Genomic DNA, 21203 nt, shown 5'->3' with positions numbered 1-21203 from the left:
TTGTGTGTGGAGCAGATTTGCAAAAGCTGTAATGCCATACATGTGCTGTTTGGAATAAGCAGTTTGACAATTGTTGTGGTTCCAATGATAAACCAGCATAAATATCTGCATTTGAGTATATTCTGGCATTATTTCCACTGTTATATATTGGGCAGATTTACCAACAGGCAAATATACCTGTGTTATAGTTAATAAAACACATATGATTTAATATTTGTGCAGCTAGCAGGTCAAATAAAGAAGTTATTAAGAAATGATCTAATTTTGGTACTTAATTAAGCAAAAGGTTTGACGAAAGGCCACACAAATCTAACCTTAAGAGAAGATTAAGAAAAAAAAAGAATTAAGTGTATTCAAATATACAGTCATGTGCAAAAGTTTGGGCACACCCAGGCAAATGACGTATTGACGTCTTAAATGTGACACATTTGTGAGAAAATGACTTGCGCAGTGCATGTGCACTTTAATTTGGGGACACTCAGTGAAATTAGACCACCAGTTGGCTTTTGTTTTGCCAGATAATGTGGTGAAATGAGGCGTTCTGATGTTGCTCCACTTCTGACGTTAAGCGCTGAGACTCTTCAATCACTACACAGCACCCATGTTTATGTGAGAGCATGAAGGTGAGGTTAAATCGTGTATTAAAATAACAACAACAACCAAAAAAACACACACATTGAAAGTGGAGAATTAAGAAAAACAATTCCTTGAAAAAGAAGAAATATTCCTTGTCACTTAAAGGCACACTGCGTAATGTTTTAACCTTACAATTACAGCTTCAAAATCATTGTAATGCTCGAGAATAGAACCTCTATTGTTGTTGCTGCTCCAGTCTCAGCACTGTGGAAACTGCACTATAACTTTGGAAGGCGGGTATGAAACCACCCCTCCCCCTACTTCCCCATTGATTTCTGTAGAGTGTTGTAAATATGAATTATAATAGGGGGAGGCCTAAAAAAAAAACCTTAACAAATCATACCTAGGGTCCTTTAAAGGTACAGGGCATTTAGACAGAGGAGGGGGGGGGGTGGATATTGCTGTGTGTTTTGATATTTATGGTATTTTGGCCAAAGCATATCACAGGCATTTCCTCTAGACCCCAGACCTATGTTCAAATGTGAAAAAGGGGTAGAATTTAAATTAAGTTTAAAGTTCTTTATGAAGCATATACAGTTACTCTTCAATTTAACACATGGGTTAAAAAATAGATTTACCCTGTGTGAAAGGTATGGTATGTTTTGTACTGTAGTTTTTATTTTTTCTGAATTTATTAAACTCAGAAAATGAATGATCTAAGAAAATAATCAGAATAAATGTTCTAATCGTGCTTTCTCTGTAACTAAACGTGTTCCCTTTGTCTCAGAAATCTACATTTATCATGAGAGCAATTAAATACAATAGTTTTGACGACCTCTACATAAAAATATATGTTCAAACATCTGATGTGAAATTTTATTTTATGTTTCATAAATCTACTCGAACACTTGTGTGTTTTGTAGCTTATTCCACACCCACACTGTTACAGCCTCATTGAGGACGGTAAGCTCCTTCTTATTGGCCTGTAAAAGTTGCCGCAGCTGTGACAGATTGGCTAAATGAGTCGAGGAGCTCCTGGCAAAAGCAACAGTGTGTTTTGTTCATTTAAATTTCAGGACGGCCATTATTCATCCAGCCGATTTTGATTTCCCAGTTTTTCACAGAAGACCTGCTTTATTGATGAGGGTGACATTAGTCAATTTACATGTAAATTACCTTGAAAAGCATCCTAGTTAGCAACTGTCAAGGAAAATGTACAGAGAGATGCTTCTGTCTATAGGGGGAGCTGCAGGTTAAGGATGACAATAGATCTTGGCCTGGGAATCTGATGTCCCAATAGCACAAACATACTGTGTAATATTCATTGTGAGTACAATTGCGTTATCTCTATTCTCATTTATTTTCTGTTCTTCTTGCATTGATTTTATTTGCTGATATGAACTGGTAACTAATACAACAGGGGCACTTTGGGAAGTGGGTAATTGGTCCCCAATCAAAAGTTTTTAGTATCAATACAGAGAAGTATTTAATATCCCTCCCGGAACATCGATTAAACCCATTGATTAAAACTCATCTCTTTTCATCCATGTGTTAAAGTTATTTCCAAGAAAAATATCTCCTAATGCATTAAACTTGACTTAAGACTGGTTTAAACTTTTGTAAACATCCATGTTAATGCTGCCGAAGTATAACCAATCATCATTTGCTTGATGCAAAAAATCTGCATTATTATAGTGTACGCATGGTTTTTAAACTGTGATTTTTAACATTTATTCATGTAATTTTGAATTTATTTTTAGACGTGTTTTTATTACGGTATTCTATCCAAAAAGTTTATAGTCTGTAGATTTCTATAGGTAGTCACTTAGAAAAATTGTAAATTCTAAAACGGTCAATGAGAAGCTAATTTTTCATTTCACTTGTTGTGCTAAACACAGTGTTATGAAGGTAAATTAAGGCTGCACAGATTTTTTATTTGGGTTAATCAATTTTGTGGTGCTTGGCATACTTGTAGAGTATACTTTTCAGAATTTTACAGCTCATCAAAGCACTTTTATTGAATATGCAAATTTTTTTCCCCCAACATGTTCTTATCTGAAAGTCGAGACATTCCATAATTAATGTTTTTGGTAAATGGGGGGGCAACAGGGCTCCAGATAACGTGTATGTCTATGCCCCTGTCGTGATAATTGACAGTGAGACAAATGCATTGAAATGTTTTAAAGTAGTCTGTGTGTGTGTATATATAATATATATAAAAAAGAGAATGCATTTTCTGTCTGTTTATCACAATTTAATGGAAGGGCTGCATATCCAGGGTTAGGCTTAAGTTGGAGTTTGTTGCAGTATTTGCAAATTTATTCATAGTTTTCAGAATATTGGATGTTATATTTTTCACAGGACTTGAGATGACTCTTACATTCACACATTCACATATAAGCCATAGACGTTGGCTAAAACTACCACCTGGAGCAGTGATTGTGAAGTGAGGACTAACAGGCATGAAGTCAAGTTTGTCACATGTATTCAAAATGTATAAAGCACTCAAAATATAATGAAAATCCTATACAGCAGTTTACTTCTACAGATAAAGTGCATGGGGTGGGGCAAAGAAAAAGGGAAAGGGGTGGGGAGGTGGAATTGCACATAGGACACCAAACAACATGTGACAATAAATAATAGCAAGGGCATGGAACAGTACAGATGGCTGACAGTATAGAAGGAAGTGGGATAAATAATACATAAAAAACAACAAAGAAAATAGAAAATAACAGATGCATAACTTGGAATAAGAATGGTGCTCTTCTAAACAAACAAAAAAGTAACCTAGACAATGGCTAGACTTTGGCCAGGACCTGTTAATTAATTAATATTTAATTAATGCCAAAAACTTTAGTATTCTTGACGTCTTGCCTATGTGGGGTTCCTATGTTTCTTTGATTTATGCAAGCATACTAATGGCTCCCTCTTTTGGACAATCTCCAGCCTGCTAAACATGAGTGAATTTTTTTTTTTAATTAACCCATAAATAGTTGTGATTTGAGCAGTGAGTTCTGTTTACGTTTAATCACCTCTTAACCCTTTGGCGTTGTCTTGCCCTTTTTGTGACAACATGTAAATAAAGAGTATAACAATAAATACGAATGGAATATGGAAACATACTATGAGAATTTAATAGCTTTTGTCCACAGGAACATTAGTGAGTCAGATACTGATGTTGGGTGATTAGTCTGGGACCACAAACACTGCTCCAACTCATGCTAAAAATATTGGATGGTGCTCTCTCACTTGAGAACACATTTTATTGTTGCCCTGCAGCTCTGTGTTTGGTGACACTTGGCATTGAGCATGGCTCTGCCAAATTCTATTTGTCCATTATTTTCTATGATTATAAAAGCTGTGTGAGCAGGTGTGTCTACAAGGGGTGTAGAAGGGGTGTCTACAAGCGTTTGGGCAGCTGTGGCCCGGTGGTTAGGGAAGGTTGCCAGTTCAATCCCCAGAACCCAGTTTGATCCCCAGAAGTTGCCAGTTCGATCCCCACCGTACCTGCTAACAGTTACTGGACATTGTTTGTTCACTACTTTTTGTGGTGCACTCTGGGATTGTTTGTGTGCACTAAAAATTGCCCAGTATGTTTTCAAACACTACTATAAAATGTTGGATCCCCAAAATAATGCACTATATAGTGAATAGTGCACTGTTTTGGACACGACAATGGTGAAGAATTGGGTTGAATTTGGGCAGATGTTGTCACTTGCACACAAATCCAGGCTCCTGGGCTTTTGGGTTCAAACCCCACTTCGGGGCAAAGTCTGTGACGAGTTTGCGGTGTTATTTGAATGTTTTGCTGTTTTTTTCCACTCCAGCTTCCACCCAGAATTCCAAATATTATATATTGGTAGGTAGATTGGCTGGGGTGAAATTATCCAGAGGGGTGTGTGTGTGTGTGTTTGTAGTGCCCTGTGATTGACTGGCACCCTGTCAAGCGTTGTTTCTGTCTTGTGCGCCAGGTGAATCTGGAATTTTTCGAAAGTTCTAGGTGCTAGAAATAAAGTTTACATTTGCATTATTATGAGCATTATTGCTTGAGTTAATAAAAGTAATATAACTTAAATATTTAAAATAGTGTCTAGCAAAAGCTTGTGTGTTAAATGTGTTGTGTGTTACTATTAACTTACAGTCAGACATTGGCCATAGGGAATAACATCAGTTTTGAGATTTCCCTCATTCACCACAGCCTTCTGCAGGAGGCGCTATTAGACAGAATGTCAGGAGGGTATGGTCACATTGCTAATGAATGTGGGAGACGTGAATGATGCTGATGTGTTGCCTGCTTCATTATACACAACGACTCTCCATAGGGTCGCATAAATGGCATGTGTGTGTTTTATGCATTCTCAATTGTGGCCGAGTGCAAGAGGGAGAAATTTAATTAAGGACAGTGAGACAGAAGAGTGTCTGTGTGTGTTTGTGTGCCATTGTAAATGTGGACACACACCTGGAGGGTCCCCACGTCCCTCCTGCAAAGTTTCTCCTCAATGAGGCAGAGATGACAAATGCGAGGATGGATAGGGACTTCATTATATGGCCCTAAAGAGAGTGCGAGACAAGGAGAGATGGAGGGAGTTTGGAGATTGCACTTGCCAAGATTGAAGCCCTGTGAAATCTGTGGAATTTTGTTTCCATGTTATTTTAATTGCTTGGATCTGTTCAGTAACATGTTAAGAGCATGGCAGTCATTTTACTTGGTCAAAAAAACAAAAACAAACAAACAAAAAAACACATCCACTGTCGACTACCTGTGCTTTTATTGCCATCAGTGAAAACTGCCTCATAACACATTGATAATTAGCAGCAGTTTTGATGCCCACATTGCTGTAACCCAGCCACATTTAGCTGAGACCAGGGAGAATTCTTCTGCCCTTGGCAAGTCCAATGACTCCCCAGTCGACTCCCCAGTCATTAGTTGTCTCCAATTCTACTAGATAGTCCTAGCAACAGATGCTCCGCCCACAAGTAGAATTAGATTCTGATACTTTCATTGCGTTAAGCTGGCCTCACTGTCCGGATTCATCCAGTTGCATTTTGATTGGCTTTTTGTACATTCACGAAAACACACTTCCTTTTCAAATTTTTTACTGGCTCTGGTACTGGTCCAACGTTAAAGACTGCATTCACATGTGATGCCAGAATAGAAGTCTTGCAACTGGTCCTTTGGAATGTCAATCAGATTTTTGTGTGTTTTAATAGGCGGTTCTTGGCCACGTTAAGTGGCGATAGCTGCTACCTATCTGCTAACTAACAGATAGATAAATGTACATCATCGCACAAGCAATCGCTGTATGGCAGTTATTATAGTGGTAATCATTGTTAGTAACATGAAAACATGAGAACTCCATCATAAACTTAACTGGGATCACTGTACAATAAAGGAACTTATTTAACAGTGCTTAAGACAGTATTAAATGTTGTAATTACTTCTTCTGGCAGCATCAACATAGAGAGGAGACAAGTCTATGTAATGGAAATGTATTGAGGACGAGGTCGAGAAGGTCCATGAAGACGTGATTTTATAAAATCCTTAAAGAGTTCTAGTTAATGCTAGTTCTTCTTTCTTTATTATTATGTAATGATTGTGATATTACCTAATAATTTTGTAAGGCATATTATTGTTAATTAATGTACCTTTAATGTAAAGTGTTACCACTTAACTTTAGCATGAAAACATGTCGCATCACCAAAACTTTAATGAAGATGAGTAATGAAAAATTAATAATACTAAACTAGGTGTAAATCTGTCACAGTATTTATATTGTTTCTTAGTGTGGAGGTCTAACCTGCTGCTTGTTTTAGAGTTCTATAGAGTATATATATCATCTGAGCCCTTCTGCACATCACACAAGATGTGAAATACACAGAAGACCAGCAAGATTTCTGCAAAGAATAGCATTCAGTATAGGACGTATGAATGGATCATCAGATACTTCAGAACAATATAAAGACAAGTGACCCAAAACCTTCAATATGTAGGATTTTCCATCAATGTTCTCCACATTGTTAAAAATCCTAGAGCTCTACAGTATCCTTTTTTTCTTTTTTCTTCTTTCTTGTAGTTCTTAATTATACTGCTTTAGAAAAGGCCCGAGCACTCCAAAGAGAGAAGGAAAGGATGAAATAGGATGAACAAGGGAGGAGAAAGTCTAAAGAAAGTTCCAAACTGACAGGGACAGAGAGAAATGAAAGTAATTGAGAAGGTATTGGGCAGTGAGAGATTGGGGTCGTTTGCTTTTGACTGGCGTGGATGGACCCACCTTTATTTCCCCCCTGCTTGTCATTATTCATCTTTCATGCTCTACTTTTTCTCTTTCTTTCTGCCTTTCTGCTTTTGGTCTTTGCTCTTTTTTTGTCTGAGCATAGTCATGGTCGAGAAAGATGCATAACCTTTGTCAAATGTTGGTTTTGGTTAATTTTTAGAAGTAAAATAAGTACACATCCTCCTGCATATTTTAATACACGTTTACCGTGGCTCCCTAGTTGTGCAGCGGTTTTAAAATGGTGATGCTTCAGCCATCCACCGCCCGGAGTCCTAGAGAGGACCCTGAAATATCATGATATTATTATAGGGTTGTATTGTCCACCTCTACTGGGTAATCTGCTACATTCACACCAAAAATTATTTTATTTATTTTTTTGCAAGGCTGTTCACACTGTTTATTTTAAACGTGACCAATATCTGACAGCAGTCTGAACACATCATGCTGCTAAACTGACCTGCAGGCCAAAAGAAGATTGCTTTAGGCTTGCTGACCAGAGGAAAATGTCTTTGCCTTCCGAAGCACTTTTGTGATGAATATAAGAAATGAAAAAGGGACATATGTGTCACCGTGAAGCGCTGTATCACAAACCTTATGCTTTCTTTTTTCCACAATGATTTTCCGTGTGAAAATTGGAATACAATATATACACATAATAGAACATGAATAAATGAGTCTCAAAGTCAGTGATTATCCATTGCCTGGATATTTCAGGATCTGAACTAACAATATGAGATTCAGTGTGTTTTTGCTGCTACCACACACAAACACACCTACGTCACATATGAAAATGGAAACAGGTGAATTCTCTGTGTATCCACCTACTTGCTGGACTCATGTAAAGACTAACAACAACAACAAAAAATTGAGACCCTTTCCAGCAGGCCTTTGCCGATAATGCTAATTGATGCCCAGCCTCAGGCTGTAGTTAAATGATATGAAATATTGATGCCATATTCACTGCGACTCACTCAGGTGCATTCTAATTGCAGGTATCAAAAGCTGTGGAAGAGTTACGTGAAGTTGCGCCACCTGCTGGCCAACAGCCCCAAGGTGAAGCAGATCGATAAGCAGAAGCTGATGCAAAGAGAGGTATGTAGACCTGTAAAAAAAAAAAATAAATAAATAAATAAACCAAAAACATATAAACACACAGACACACACAAACAGTATCAGTATTGCCCTTGCATTTAAAAGTGTGTGTGTTTGTGTGTGTGTGTCTGTGTGCTGGCTACTCAATTAGTCCACTCCAAAGCCACTGAAAGCTTTAGTTCCCACTGACCTTCTGAAATTCTCACTGTCAGATACAGAGACACATTGACTTTAATTAGTGCATTCTCCATTCTTATAGAGTCTCAAAGCTGGGCGGACACACACACACACACACACACACAGTCTCACTCTGTGTCTGGCTTTGTATCTCAGTTCAGTTCATTACTGAACATTACTCACTTTTCCAGGCCATAGGTTACACAGATGGAAACCATAACTGTAGGGAATAATCAGAGTCTATTATATAGAGATTAGTTGGAAGTTTATTTTATGGGGAGTAGATGTAATGAGTTATACTTGGAGTAGTTTATATTTAAAATCTTTCAATAAAACGTCCTTGGGATATCACGAGTGCAATGGCAGCACCACTCCTCCATTACTCAAGAAGTGGGCGTGTACTTGCAGCATAACAGAGCTGCTAGTTAGCATTCTCCTCCAAGCATATTGAGCACCAGGGTCCAGAGTTCAGTCCTCTCCTCAGTCCCTGGCTGTGAGAAGTCTAGTGTGTTCTCCCTGTGTCTGCGTAGTCTTCTCCAGTTATATTGCAAAAACACATGCTTGTAAGTAGATTGGCCTTGTTACCTTGCCAACAGGTATGAGATGCCCTGTGATGGATTGGCCCCGAGTTCAGTGTGACCCTGAATGGATGAATTAAATTATCGCACAAACGTACCGCTGAGTTAATAAGAAGTTTGAGGTTGACTGCGAGTATGCGTGATTTTTACGGCCATTGTTAATTTGCCTGTTCATGTTCAGTGATGGATCCAGCAGCTGTGCTTTTCCACAGGTTCAGTGAGAGATTCCTTCATGCTGTGTACTGGAGGTTCTCTATAAAAGGCTTTTCCTGTAGCAGTGTCCTATTGGGAATGGAGAGTATACCCTCTTGGCCAGCAGCTTTAATGACTCTGCTGCTATATAGAAGCTCCAAAAGGCTGCAGAGCACTGTGAGTGTGAGCCCTGTCTCACCGCAGGCTGGAGGTTTTGATAGATATCAGACACGCTGATCACTCATCAGCGTTCATCCGCACGCAGAGAGCGACACAGGCCGAGGCTCAGGCTGATAGAAACGGACAGAGAGAGACAGAGGGAATAAGAAATAAACTATATGCCCTTACATTTGTGGATATAGTGTCTTGCGAAAGTATTCACCCCCTTGGCTTTTTACATATTTTGTTACATTGCAACCTGTATTTACATATTTTTTAAAAATGAATTGTATGTGATGCATGTGCTCAAATTTGTTGGTGAAGTGAAATGGGGGGGGGGTTATTTATATATATATATATATATATATATATATATATATATATATATATATATATATACACACACACACACATGTGGAAATAATACTTCTGGGGCAACGAATTACCTTCAGAATTCACATACTTAGTGAAATGATGTCCTCCTCTGTGCAAAAACCCTTTGTCCTAAAACCTCTGTGTTAGAAACCCTGTGTCCGAAATTGGGTTGTACACTACATTTTGCAGTGCATTGTGGGATTGTTTGAGTGCACTGAAAATTGTTTACTGTATTTTTGGACACTACTACAAAATGGCCGAACCCCAAAATAGTGCACTATATAGTGAATAGGGCACAGTTTTGGACACAGCTTAAGCGTCACATGATCTGTCAGTAGAAACACAACTTTCCTGAAAGGCCACAGAGGCTGCAACACCATTAAGCAAGAGGCACCACTAACCAAACAACACCATGAAGACCAGGGAGGTCTCCACATATGTCAGGGACAAATTGTTGAGAAGTACACTTAGGGTTGGGTTATAAAAAAAATATCCAAAACTCTCACGATTCCCCGGAGCAACATCAAATCCGTTATCATCAAATGAAAAGAACATGCTACCACTACAAACCTGCCAAGAGAGGGCCGCCCACCAAAATTCTCAGACTGGGCAAGGAGAGCATTAATCAGAGAGGCAGCACAGAGACCAAACATATCCCTGAAGAAGCTGCTGAGTTCCCAAGCAGAGACTGGAGTATCTGTCCTTACGACCACAATAAGCTGTACACTCCTTAGAGCTGGGCTTTATGGAAGAGTGGCCAGAGAAACACCTTTACTTACAGGCAAAAATAGGAAGGCTCATTTTGAGTTTGCCAAAAGGCACATGGGAGACTCTCCAAATGTATGGAGGAAGGTGCTCTGGGCAGATGAGACCAAAACTGAACTTTTCAGCCACCAAGGAAAATGCTATGTGCGCAAAACCAACATGTCTCATCAACCCGAGAACACCATCTCCACAGTGAAACATGGTGGTGGCAGCATCATGCTGTGGGATGGTTTTCAGCAGCAGGGACTGGGAAACTGGTCCAAGTGGAGGGGAAGGTGGACCAGTTTCTGTCTGTTAGTGATTTGAGACTGGGACAGCCTTCCAGCAGAACAATGACCTAAAGCATACTGCTAAAGCAAGACTCAAGTGGTTTAAGGGGAATTGTTTTAATGTACTAGACTGTCCTGGATCAAAGCCTTAAACTTTAATTGAGAATCTGTGGTCAGACTTGAAGATTGTTGTTCACCAGCGGAAACCATCTAACTTGAATGAGCTGGAGCAGTTTTGCCTTGAGGAATGGCCAAAATTCACCAAAAACACCCGCTCTGTGAGGGGTTTGGACTTGAACCTCAACCTCCAGGTCCCTGGAGCTGTGTGACTGCGACACTACCTGCTGCGCCACTGTGCCGCCCTTGTTCCTGATCATATAACGCTTGTTTTTTTTTTTCACCAGAAATGAAAGGGTTTAATAGGCAGCTTTACACTCTGTGCTGCACTAACACCATCTACTCTTTTATGGAAGGCTTTAGATTGGACATTAGTTTGAACATTTTGTGTGAAAATTTGATTGCATTTGGCAGATTGCATTTTGTTTCTGATGCTGAGTGACCACCAAACCCACTCATCTCAAATGTAGATACATGAAGATCTGTTGTTTTTGCTCCTAGGCTCCCTCTAAAGTGTAATTCAACACGGTTCTGAAATCAAGGTTGAGGTGTTTTTTTATTTTCCTTTCCAAAGTTTTAGTGTATTTTCTGCAGTGCTGAGCCCAAAGCAGCAGCAATAGAGACATTATTCTCTCTATTAGAGGTCGGTGAATCATCACGATTATTCTGAAACTGTAAAATACTACCTAGTGTTGCTTTAAAAACAATCCTGTTTATATTTCATAATTTATGCCTAATTTTTGCTGTTTGTTGCCACTGCACAAAATGCTAAACATTAGAGTTGATTCAGATTATTCTAGCTAGCCTTAGCCGTAATGCATGTTTTTTTTTTTTAGTATAAAGCTGGAATTTTATTGGCCAAATCCACTAAGCTATTTGCCAAAACTTTGTAGACACCCTTTTATGATGGGAACACACCTTGGAGGGGGCACCAGGCCTTCCCAGGGCGACACACACTCGCACACTCACACCTAGGGATACTTTTGAGTCGCCAATCCACCTACCAAGGTTTGGTTTTTTTTGGACTGTGAAAAGAAACCGGAGCAACCAGAAGAAACCCACGCAGACATGGGGAGAACACACCAAACCCCTCACAGACATTCACCCGGAGCGGGGTTCGAACCCTAGGATCAGAATGGGTTGTATGTAACATAGGACAGGTTACTAAAGCTTTTGAATTTTAAAATTTTAAAAATAAGCGTTTCTATGTTCTGATTGTACTCATCAAACACACTGTCATTCTGTAAAGGAGGTCACACAAGCAAAAATTCACAGACTGTCATGTGACTGCATTCAGAATGTTCAGTAAATGTCACATCATGATTAAAAAATGGTGGATAAAGCAGTGTAGGGAACTTTCAAGACCTTAGAAATGGATTTAAGACACATGTCATCATGGGCTCCTATGGGCTACACTTGTATTCCACTAATAACAATAGAATAAGTTGGATGCTTTGGAGCCCATTGCTAATGCTCAGTGCCAAATGTCATCTAGAAGTGTATAAATCCCCTCTGTATTGGGCTGTGAAGCAGTGAGACCACGATTTCTGCAATAATAGACCTCGAGTATATCTGTGGGATGAGCTGGAGTGGTGTTTTTAATCTCAAACTTACCAGTAAACATTCAGCATGACCTCTTAAAGCACAAGGATGCTTTATAAAAGAAGCATACACAGTTGCTAATGCAGATTTAAATACATTTTGGATTTAGTAGTTTGCTTTTTATTTAAAATCTGAATTATTTACATAAAAAAAAATAATAAAAAAGAAAATAAACTCATATGTTTGACCTGATTCTGCAAGACACAAAACGCTTGCATGCACAAACTGGAGGAGCTCTGCTTTAGAGGAAAAAAAAAAAAAAGATGACTTTATAATGTACATTTTCAGAAATGCTGCCACTTGCAACTAAAGTCATTAGCATTCATGAATGGGGTGGGATAGAATGAGATTCAGTATTAGCACATGCTTTCTTAAATTAATAGTGTGCCCCCCAGGCAGGGAGGTTAAGATCAATGTTTAAGAACATGAGGCCAGTGTGCTTTTCCGTACCGCACTAACAGCAACAATAACTGACTTTATACATGAAATCTGCCCAGTGTACAACTTTGAGGAGAGCACCAAATGCCATGAGCAGATCTTGATGCTGTTCCTTGCATTTTTGTTCTCTTGCGGCTTGGCTAATGCTAAGCAAGGTTTCCACAGATAAGCTATTTATAAGGCCATCCATTACTCCTGTGCATTAATAACTTCATTGGCACACATTGCTTTGTGAAGCAGAACTATTGCAGCTGAGCCTTGTTTTGGAAGGAAAATAAAAACAGAAATTGGCTCGATGCTCTTGGTCCTTTATAAATGTTCTCCTGACTCCTGCAGATGGCTTTTAGAAGAAGGTCTTTACAGTAGCAGAGGCTATTTTCTCTGAATCTACAGCTGCCTGCATTTGCAGTGGATCTCAAAGTGTTTCTTTGTGTCAGTTTGAGATAAAACGCTTTTCGAAGACACTAACGTGAGCAATAACATGGCGGACGAACTCCTACACAGTTGATAAACACAGGGTAGTTTCATATGACCTTATTTTTAGTTTTGAGCTCTGATTAGCCAGAACGTTTTTTGGTACCACAGCAACACAGAAAATCATGGTTGGGGGTGGTGGTCAACTGCTCATCAGCCATGGAGCCATCTTCATGTCCCAGAATGGCTTGCCATCGTACCTACTGAAGGACTGATAAGACTGGGCTTTTATTTTCCCCTCACTATACTTATGAACACAGCCCTTAACAGCTCATTACATTACATTAAAAATAAAAAATGTACACTCACTAACGCCAGGATTTTGATCATGTTAACTGTGCTTATGCACTGCTCTTTGTTTATACACTGCATTTTGACAAATTGCTCTCGACTTGAACACAGATCTTTGGTCGAAAGCAGAGCGAAACATTGAACCAGAGTAGGATTTGTGCCCATTTTGAGTCTTTTCTACACCTCATTACCTCACATCCTTCCATACGACTGTTTGCATTGATCCTGGGATACATTTTTACCATTTCTTGATGCCCTCCTTACCTCCAAAATCTCAAATGGCTCCCACCGACAATTTGGTGACACAACTGTTTTCCTATTTTCCGGGATGATGACTGTCTGATTTATTCATTGGATTTTTATTTGCCATCTGCAATATTCCATTTTATTAACATCTTCCAAGACAAGGAAATTAGAAGTGGACAGCCGCAGAGAGATATAATTAGATTGATGATATTGTGACGTTATTAGCCATGTCTGATGTTCTCCTGAGGGGGTTTGGAACCCCTGTCTCCAGCATTTAGAGCAAGCGACTAACCAGTTTGCTATACAGGCAATTACAAAGTGCACATATGTACAGCTCAAAAACTGCTTTTTTCAGTCTACTGCCTTGTAAAATTGCTTAGAATGCAAGGAACGTTCTCACCCTGTGTAGTGTGGGAAGCAATTATTGCTAGAGTTATAACAAACCTGCAGCACTGTAAGGACCTTTTTCAGAGATTACACATGTATTTTAAGGTCTTTGTAGGCCTGCATACATCCTCTGTAAAATAAAATAACAATAATAATAAATAAGTGTTGTAAAGATACATTATTTTCACTAAAGTTGCAAACTTTTCTAAATGTATATTTAAAGGCACAACAGTGCTGTTAAAGTCCAGTTGTGTTCCCTAAAAGTACATTACTTTCTCTTCTCCAAAACGAGAGGTGAATATTTGTAATATTTCATCATAGAAATGTGTTAAATAAAATAATATAAGTCCTTGAGATGAAATTGGGCTTATGATAGATTAAGGTATAAGGTATGTTCTCTAAAAAAAGGTACTGAATATGTACCACCACAGAGACTGTGACAATTGTCTCACAGTGTAAATTCATACATAAATTCATACATGTATCTGTTTGTTTTTTTTTTGTCTACATACGTAGAAGTTACTGTTAGGGCAATACTGACTATACTGTAAAATTCCGGTATGCTAATATTGTAGCTTTTAGGTATTGACGCTCTGTATTTGGAATCTGCTACGGCCTTGATAGAACAGTATGACCTATTTTAGAAATTAATTAATTTATTTTTTTGTTGGCCAACATCCGACAGTGGTGCAGTCCATCAGGTTGGCATTGCTCAAGCTGCTAACAATACCGTGTTTATGTAACCTCTGTATGATTTGACAGAATCAGCTATTCCCCGTTCAGATGTCTGTCTTTTATTATTCATTAAGGCCCTTGAAGGATCCAGAGATGAACTTTAGTTAGAAAGTACAGACGTGGCATATTAATAACTTAAACATAATAACTTAATAAATTTAAATGGCCAGAACTTTCCACCGCTGCAAACGGTTGCTGAAGATGTCTACTCAGCACCAGCTCTGCTTTTTCTTTAAGTTATCAGAGTGAAAGGAATGAAGAGGAAAGCACAGTGCTCCATAAAGAAGCCTAAGAGACTGCAAGAGTGTAGGGGGGGAGGAGGCGTGCGGAGATAAAAGACGAAAGTGAGAATGTGTGAAGTAGAGAAGTCTTGCCCTGGAGGTATAAGGTAGGGTGGGTGATACGGCAGTATTGTTATCATGATAAATTCCATCACAGCAAGCTTTTCCGAATACATCATGGATATTTTTGGCAGGGCCGAAAGGTTTACGCAAAGCAACTTGTGATTTTCCTGACCAGTGTCCAGGCCTGTGTTTTGGACAGTAAAACCAGAATATTTGTGAAAGATTCTGAATGTACTGTGTGAGTCTGTGTGGAATTGTCCACAAGTTTGTGTGTGTGAGAGTGACTGGGTAAGTTTCTTTTTGGGTTTCCTCCCAGTCCAAAAACACACTTTTAAGTGCTTTTGTTGTTCAAAGTGCCTGTGTGAGGGTGTGGAGCCTTGCAATGGACTGATGCCCTGTCCATGGTGAGTTCCTAACTTGTGCAGTCATGATTCCAGTGAGCAGATTCCGGTGAGCTGGGTGAGAAGTCAAATGAATAAATGAAATTGCTTGTTTTATATAGTACAACACAGTCGAAATGATGACAAAACCTATTATACCATATCAAAGAAGGTGACAGAACACTTAATATAGTTCCCTTTTATAGAATTAAGTCCACAAACTTGAGACTTTCCTGTGAGAAGACATTGTTGTCTTTTTAGACTTCTTGTCCACTTCTTGTAATGTATATTGGACATTCTAACCCTCACATGAACTCAGAACCAGGAGCTGTAATCCTGCCTGAAACTCTGCGAACTCTGTACACAGCTTGTTCTAACATCTTGTTCCTGTCTGACAGTTGTGATCTTTGTTTGACAGTTTTCAGAAAGTTTTGCCGGTCTTCCCAGAGATCGTCATCACGCTGCTTCTTTTCTAAGAATGAGTTCACCTTGTCTTCGTTTTACCAGGTTTCCACACAAGGCAGCATGTTAATAGGTGATGGGTTCCAGGCTGCCGCTGGAGGAACCGGGCCTGGCAAGACTGTGTCTCCGTGGCACACTGTTGCTCCAGGATCCCCTGGTAGGAAAAGTCCAATTACTACGCACTGCCTTCAGAAGGCCAGCAGTCTTCATGAGGCTGTGCACCAGCAGGGATGACTGCCACCAGCATTGCACCTAGGTGCTAGCAGTCAACTTCAAAATTTGATTAGCAAATCAAAATGCACAATGTGCAAGACTACAAGGGCAACGACTTGTGCAATATCTTTGAAGGCTTGTTCTCATCAGAGGCGAGCTTTTATCATTAATGAATCTTCAGGTTAACCTGTACTTTAGGATTTTAGCCTACCTTTAGCCTGCTTTGTGCTTGATTTTTATGAGTACTTGCCATGTTTCAAATATAATCCTTATTGTAGTACATGTCATGAACCTAAAAATCAGCAAACGTCAGAGAGATCACTTCGTTTATTTAGTTTGTGTGGATTTTTATTTTTTATATATAGCCCCCCCCCACACACATCTCAACATCCAAATAACTGAATTCAGGTGTTCCATGGCCACAGGTGTATAAAACCAAGCACCTAGGCAGACTGTCTGCAGACTGCTTCGACAACCATTTGTGAAAGAATGGATCGCTCTCAGGAGCTCCCTGAATTCCAGCTTGGTACAGTGATAGGATGCCACCTGTGCAACTTGTCCAGTTGTGAAATGTCCTCGCTACTATATATTCCACAGTCAACTGTCCGTGGCATTATAACAAAGAAGAAGTTATCTGGAACGACAGCAACTAAGTCACGAAGTGGTAGGCCCTATAAAATGACATAGCTGGGGTGACCGGATGCTGAGGGGCATAGTGCACAGACTACTTTGTGCTTTGGGAGTTTTTTTTTAACATTAGTCTGTTTGCACATCGAAACTGGTGTTTATGGAGCCCCGGTGTCTGTAAATGGGTAAAAACAAAGGATCTCGATTCCAGTATGCTAAGCTTTGTCTCTCTCTGCTCATGGCTCAGAGCAATGGCATCTGGCAGGTTTTAGACAATGGAAAGACCTCTAATCACTTAAAAGCATGAACGGAAATGAGAATTTTCCTCTATTCTTTCTTCATAAGTGGCTAATATTGACCTATTTTTGCTGTAGATGGAATTGACTCTAAATTCAGAAGAGCGCTAACAGCTTGAAAGTAAACAGAACGAAAGTGCTAACAAAAAGCTAAACAACTTGCATTACATATGATTTATTTATTTTGTGGTAATTCCAGCAGTGGATAAAAACTTAAAGACAAGTTAAACTTCAGGCATGTACGAAAAACCAGTCGTTTTTTCCCCCACAAACAACATTCAATTTTAAGATGCTGAGCTTCTGAACATAAACAAACCAGAGAGAACAGCATTTCCCCAGAATTGCTGACATTGTCTTTAATTAATCTCAGATAGACTTGTTTTTTTGGAAGACTGAGGAATGCACCATGCCGGCTGTAGATTAGTGATATATCATGCCAGCTGGCCCAAAAAGGCCGTATCAATAAATTAAACCAACATAGATTGTGTGTGATTGTTAGAGGAGGCCATCGGGTATGCTTCATACTTTAATAGCAATATGTACTAAATGGGAAAAATGTCACCTTAGCTTTTGGCCCCGCCTCCAACTTGGAAGTTCCCTCACCAGGTGCGTCCTGTGCGGTTTCTTTTAAAACCCTCTGTTCCTCCCTCCGTTCTGCACCCCTGCTTTCTGCCGGGATGGAGCCGGGACCAGAGCGTGTACTCATTTCAGAGATTCCTGTTCGCTGGAGCTCTGCAGATGCGCGCTGGTTGCAGGTTCGTCTCCGGAGCCCTGGCGCCTCTGTGATGCTTCCCTTTGATGCGCAGTTCAAAGTGGGATGGCGTTATTTATTCATGCCTTTGTTGTTCTTATTTCCTCGCCGTGTCACAATCCTGCCGCTCATGGGTAATTTAGACCCTCCGACTTTTTTCACGCCAGCCTGAGACTGACACATCTCCGACGAGGTGGGAGAAGGGAGATAATATGGTGCTGGAGGAATAGAGGGAAGGAGGAAGGAGTGATGGAGAGGAAAGCACAGAAGGTTTCCACCAAAAAAAGAAAAAAAAAAGAAAAAGTCTTGATGTTGAGTGTAAAGTGATTTGACTTTATAAAAAAAAATATTTTGTAATTCCATTCTTTAATTTTTAACATGATAGTCTGGCAAAAGAAATGAAACGTACTTTTAACTTGCCTCAAACGCTCTGAAGTTTGCTGCTTTAAGTTCACCCTGCAGCTACAAGGCTGTAGACTTGTTTGTACAAAATGTGCTGTTGAAGGGGACATCATCTGCCCATTTCTCCATATGTTAACTACTGTTAAATACTGTCTTGGAATCTTACTGAAACATGCATTGTGACATGCACTATTCAAAATACCACAAGGATCAAACACCAAGCAGCATTCTTGCATCCCTGTCTAAACAGCCCTGTCCATAAAAAGCAACCGGTTTCAGCAGCTGTTTTTGCTCTTTTCTCTTTCTCCTCTATTCTTGTTTTCTCCTTATTTATTCTGTAAAACTATCTTTTGTGTTTTTTGATTTTCTACTTTTAACCTTATCTTTGCGCTCTCAAACAAACACATCACCAGCTAAGTGATTTCAGAGACTCCTCATGCACCCTAGCACACAAGCTGCATATTTGTCCCAAGTTTGTTACTTGTGGGGGTGATGTGTCCCCACCAGTATCCATCGATTATTGAATGGTTCCCACCAATAATTTGAAAAAACCTGATCTGTCAACGTCTCATTAGCCTAGAAGTGCAGAAAGGGTTAAATTGCGTTCTCTACTCGAGTCCTACCTTCTCGTAACACATATGGCCAGTGTGATTGGCTGTGCCTTTCCCTGCTCTCACGTGACTTTGTAGCTACGTTTGGTTGTTAGCAGCGCCCAAACTGGAAAGAAAACTTTCCAGTCATATGCAAATCTTACTGTGCAAGATTCGGGTGCAACGTGGGTGACACATGGGTGTCAAAAGCAAGTGAGGATGGCAGCAAAAAAAGAAGGTGGACATAAGAAGCTATTTTCCAAAGAAATGTGTAAGTCACTTAAAGTCAAGTTTACTAATAAAATGAGTCCATCATAATAACGTTCATGGCAATGCTAGGCTTTGGCACACAGCATTGTATACGTGTTGCTAGGTCTTATCTCACATCTGTGCATTGACAGCATGCTCCCCAAAAAAATCGAGCAGATTGAAGTGTTTATGAACTCTGAACTTAACCTTTAATGGAATACTAGGTAGTATTTTTACCTTAAAATTAGTGCTTTATTTGTAATGCTTCACTGACCTGCAATAGGGAGAATAGGGAGCCTCTGTTGCTGCTAATCTGGGCTCAGCACTGCAGAAACTGCACTGTGTAGCCTACATTTTGAAGGAGGGTAGTAACACCCCCACACTTTTGATTTCACGACAGTGTTGTGAGTGGAAATCTGCAACTGCAGAGGGAGACCAACAAATGTTACACTAGTTAGAATGAATAACGAGTGTGCATTTGGGACCCACTGAGATGTCAGTGTTGAATCGGAGTTGACTCAATGCGAATTATTTCACTTGTGACTTGAGTGCGAGTCAAGAGAGAGGCAGTGACTCTGTGACTCAGGTCCTCAACTCTGCCAACACCCAGTATTGCATCAGGTGAGGCAGTGTCATGGCTAGGCTCTGTTCATGCACCTGGGCACATTAAATTGTGTGGAATGAAACTTTAAGAAAAGCCAGAGTAAGCAAACAAGTGACAACAGAAAGAGGACAAAGTTTCACTTTTCAAAGAAAGAAAATAAAATGACACATTGAGTCATACACACACACCTACACACACGCTTACATGCAGTTAATTCCTTACGGCTTGACGGTGACAGCGTGTGTCCGTCTTAACTTCTAATAGACAGACGGCCGCTCGTGTGCACGTCCGTCCTGATTGGTCCTCCACTCCAACATCTAAACCAATCATCCGCCTCGCTGACAACCCGCTGCCATCACAATCCTCCAATTAGCCGCTTTACAGGGCCTGCTGCTTCTCGGCTTTGCCTCTTTCCATCACAACCTTTTCTGCTGATGCTTATTGGTGCAATTGGATTCAGTTTGTGAGGCTTTGTTTGTCTTGACTGTCTCGATGACAGATGGACTGAAGCATTAAAGGCCTTGTCTCTCTCTCTCTTATGTCTATTACATTTTTTTCTGTGTGTTACTTTTATTCCTCCAACACGTGTGTAACTGCAGGTGTTGATATCATTTGAGAGGTTTTGTACACTCAATGCTCCAGAAGAACAACATGGGGGCAATGTGTGTGGGGGCAAAGGGGCCAGATAATGAGTTGGTCAGTGTGTGTGGGTATTTAGTTACTTATAAGGACAAAATGTCTTGAACTTTTGATGAAAACATTTATTTTTGGAAACGTTTGTATTTCATTCATTCATTCATTCATCCACTGCAACCGCTTATCCAGTTCAGGGTCCAGGTGGGTCTGGAGCCAACCCCGAATCACTGGGCGCAAGGCCGGGGCGCCAGTCTTTCCCAGGACTACACACACTAACATTCACTTGCACACTCACACTTATGGACACTTGAGTCGCCAATCCACCTACCAACGTGTGTTTTTGGATTGTGGGAGGAAACCAGAGCACCCAGAGAAAAACCCAGACAGACACGGGGAGAACTCCTCACAGACAATCACCCGGAGCAGGGTTCAAACCCACAACCTCCAGTTCCCTGGAGCTGTGTGACTGTGACACTATCTGTTGTGCCACCGTTCCGCCTATGTTTGTATTTCTTACTCCAAATGAAAATGTAGTTGTTATTGAAATTAGATAAAGTCAAACTTGTGGCTTACAAGGACACACAGTGGCTGTGTCTGAAACGTCCTAAATGCTGTACCTAAATCCAGTGTGTGTGTGTAATGTCCTGCCTGCTTTTTGTTGTTTGCTGATATCTCCAAAGTTGAAAAAACGCTGTGCTCTATTTACTTCGGAAGTCGGATGTCGTATCTCGGAATGACGTAACACCCGAACTGAGCGCGTTCCATTTAAATGGTTAAAAAATTCCTGTGCCCTAGGTTTTCATTATTAGTTTCAATAGGTTAGCATAGTTAGCGATACCAGTAGATAAAAGCGCACTATGTAATGTTTTGGACATATAAACACATTCGCATAGAGCAGTTG

At 40.0% G+C, this 21203-nt stretch overlaps 1 protein-coding gene across 3 annotated transcripts in view; it reads left to right on the top strand.

The window, feature by feature from the left end:
- drosha (drosha ribonuclease III) overlaps positions 1 to 21203 on the top strand; it is a 183368-nt gene that overhangs the window by 11918 nt on the left and 150247 nt on the right. For all 3 annotated transcript variants that reach the window (XM_066665982.1, XM_066665981.1, XM_066665980.1), the window contains exon 14: positions 7844 to 7943. In XM_066665982.1, coding sequence (XP_066522079.1) covers positions 7844 to 7943 — 100 coding nt within the window. The remainder of the gene's footprint in view (positions 1 to 7843; positions 7944 to 21203) is intronic.

The sequence above is a fragment of the Hoplias malabaricus genome, chromosome 3 (assembly GCF_029633855.1).
Source record: "Hoplias malabaricus isolate fHopMal1 chromosome 3, fHopMal1.hap1, whole genome shotgun sequence".
NCBI lineage: Eukaryota > Metazoa > Chordata > Actinopteri > Characiformes > Erythrinidae > Hoplias > Hoplias malabaricus.
Note: the sequence above shows the minus strand (reverse complement) of the source record. Positions and strands in the feature narration are given on the sequence as shown.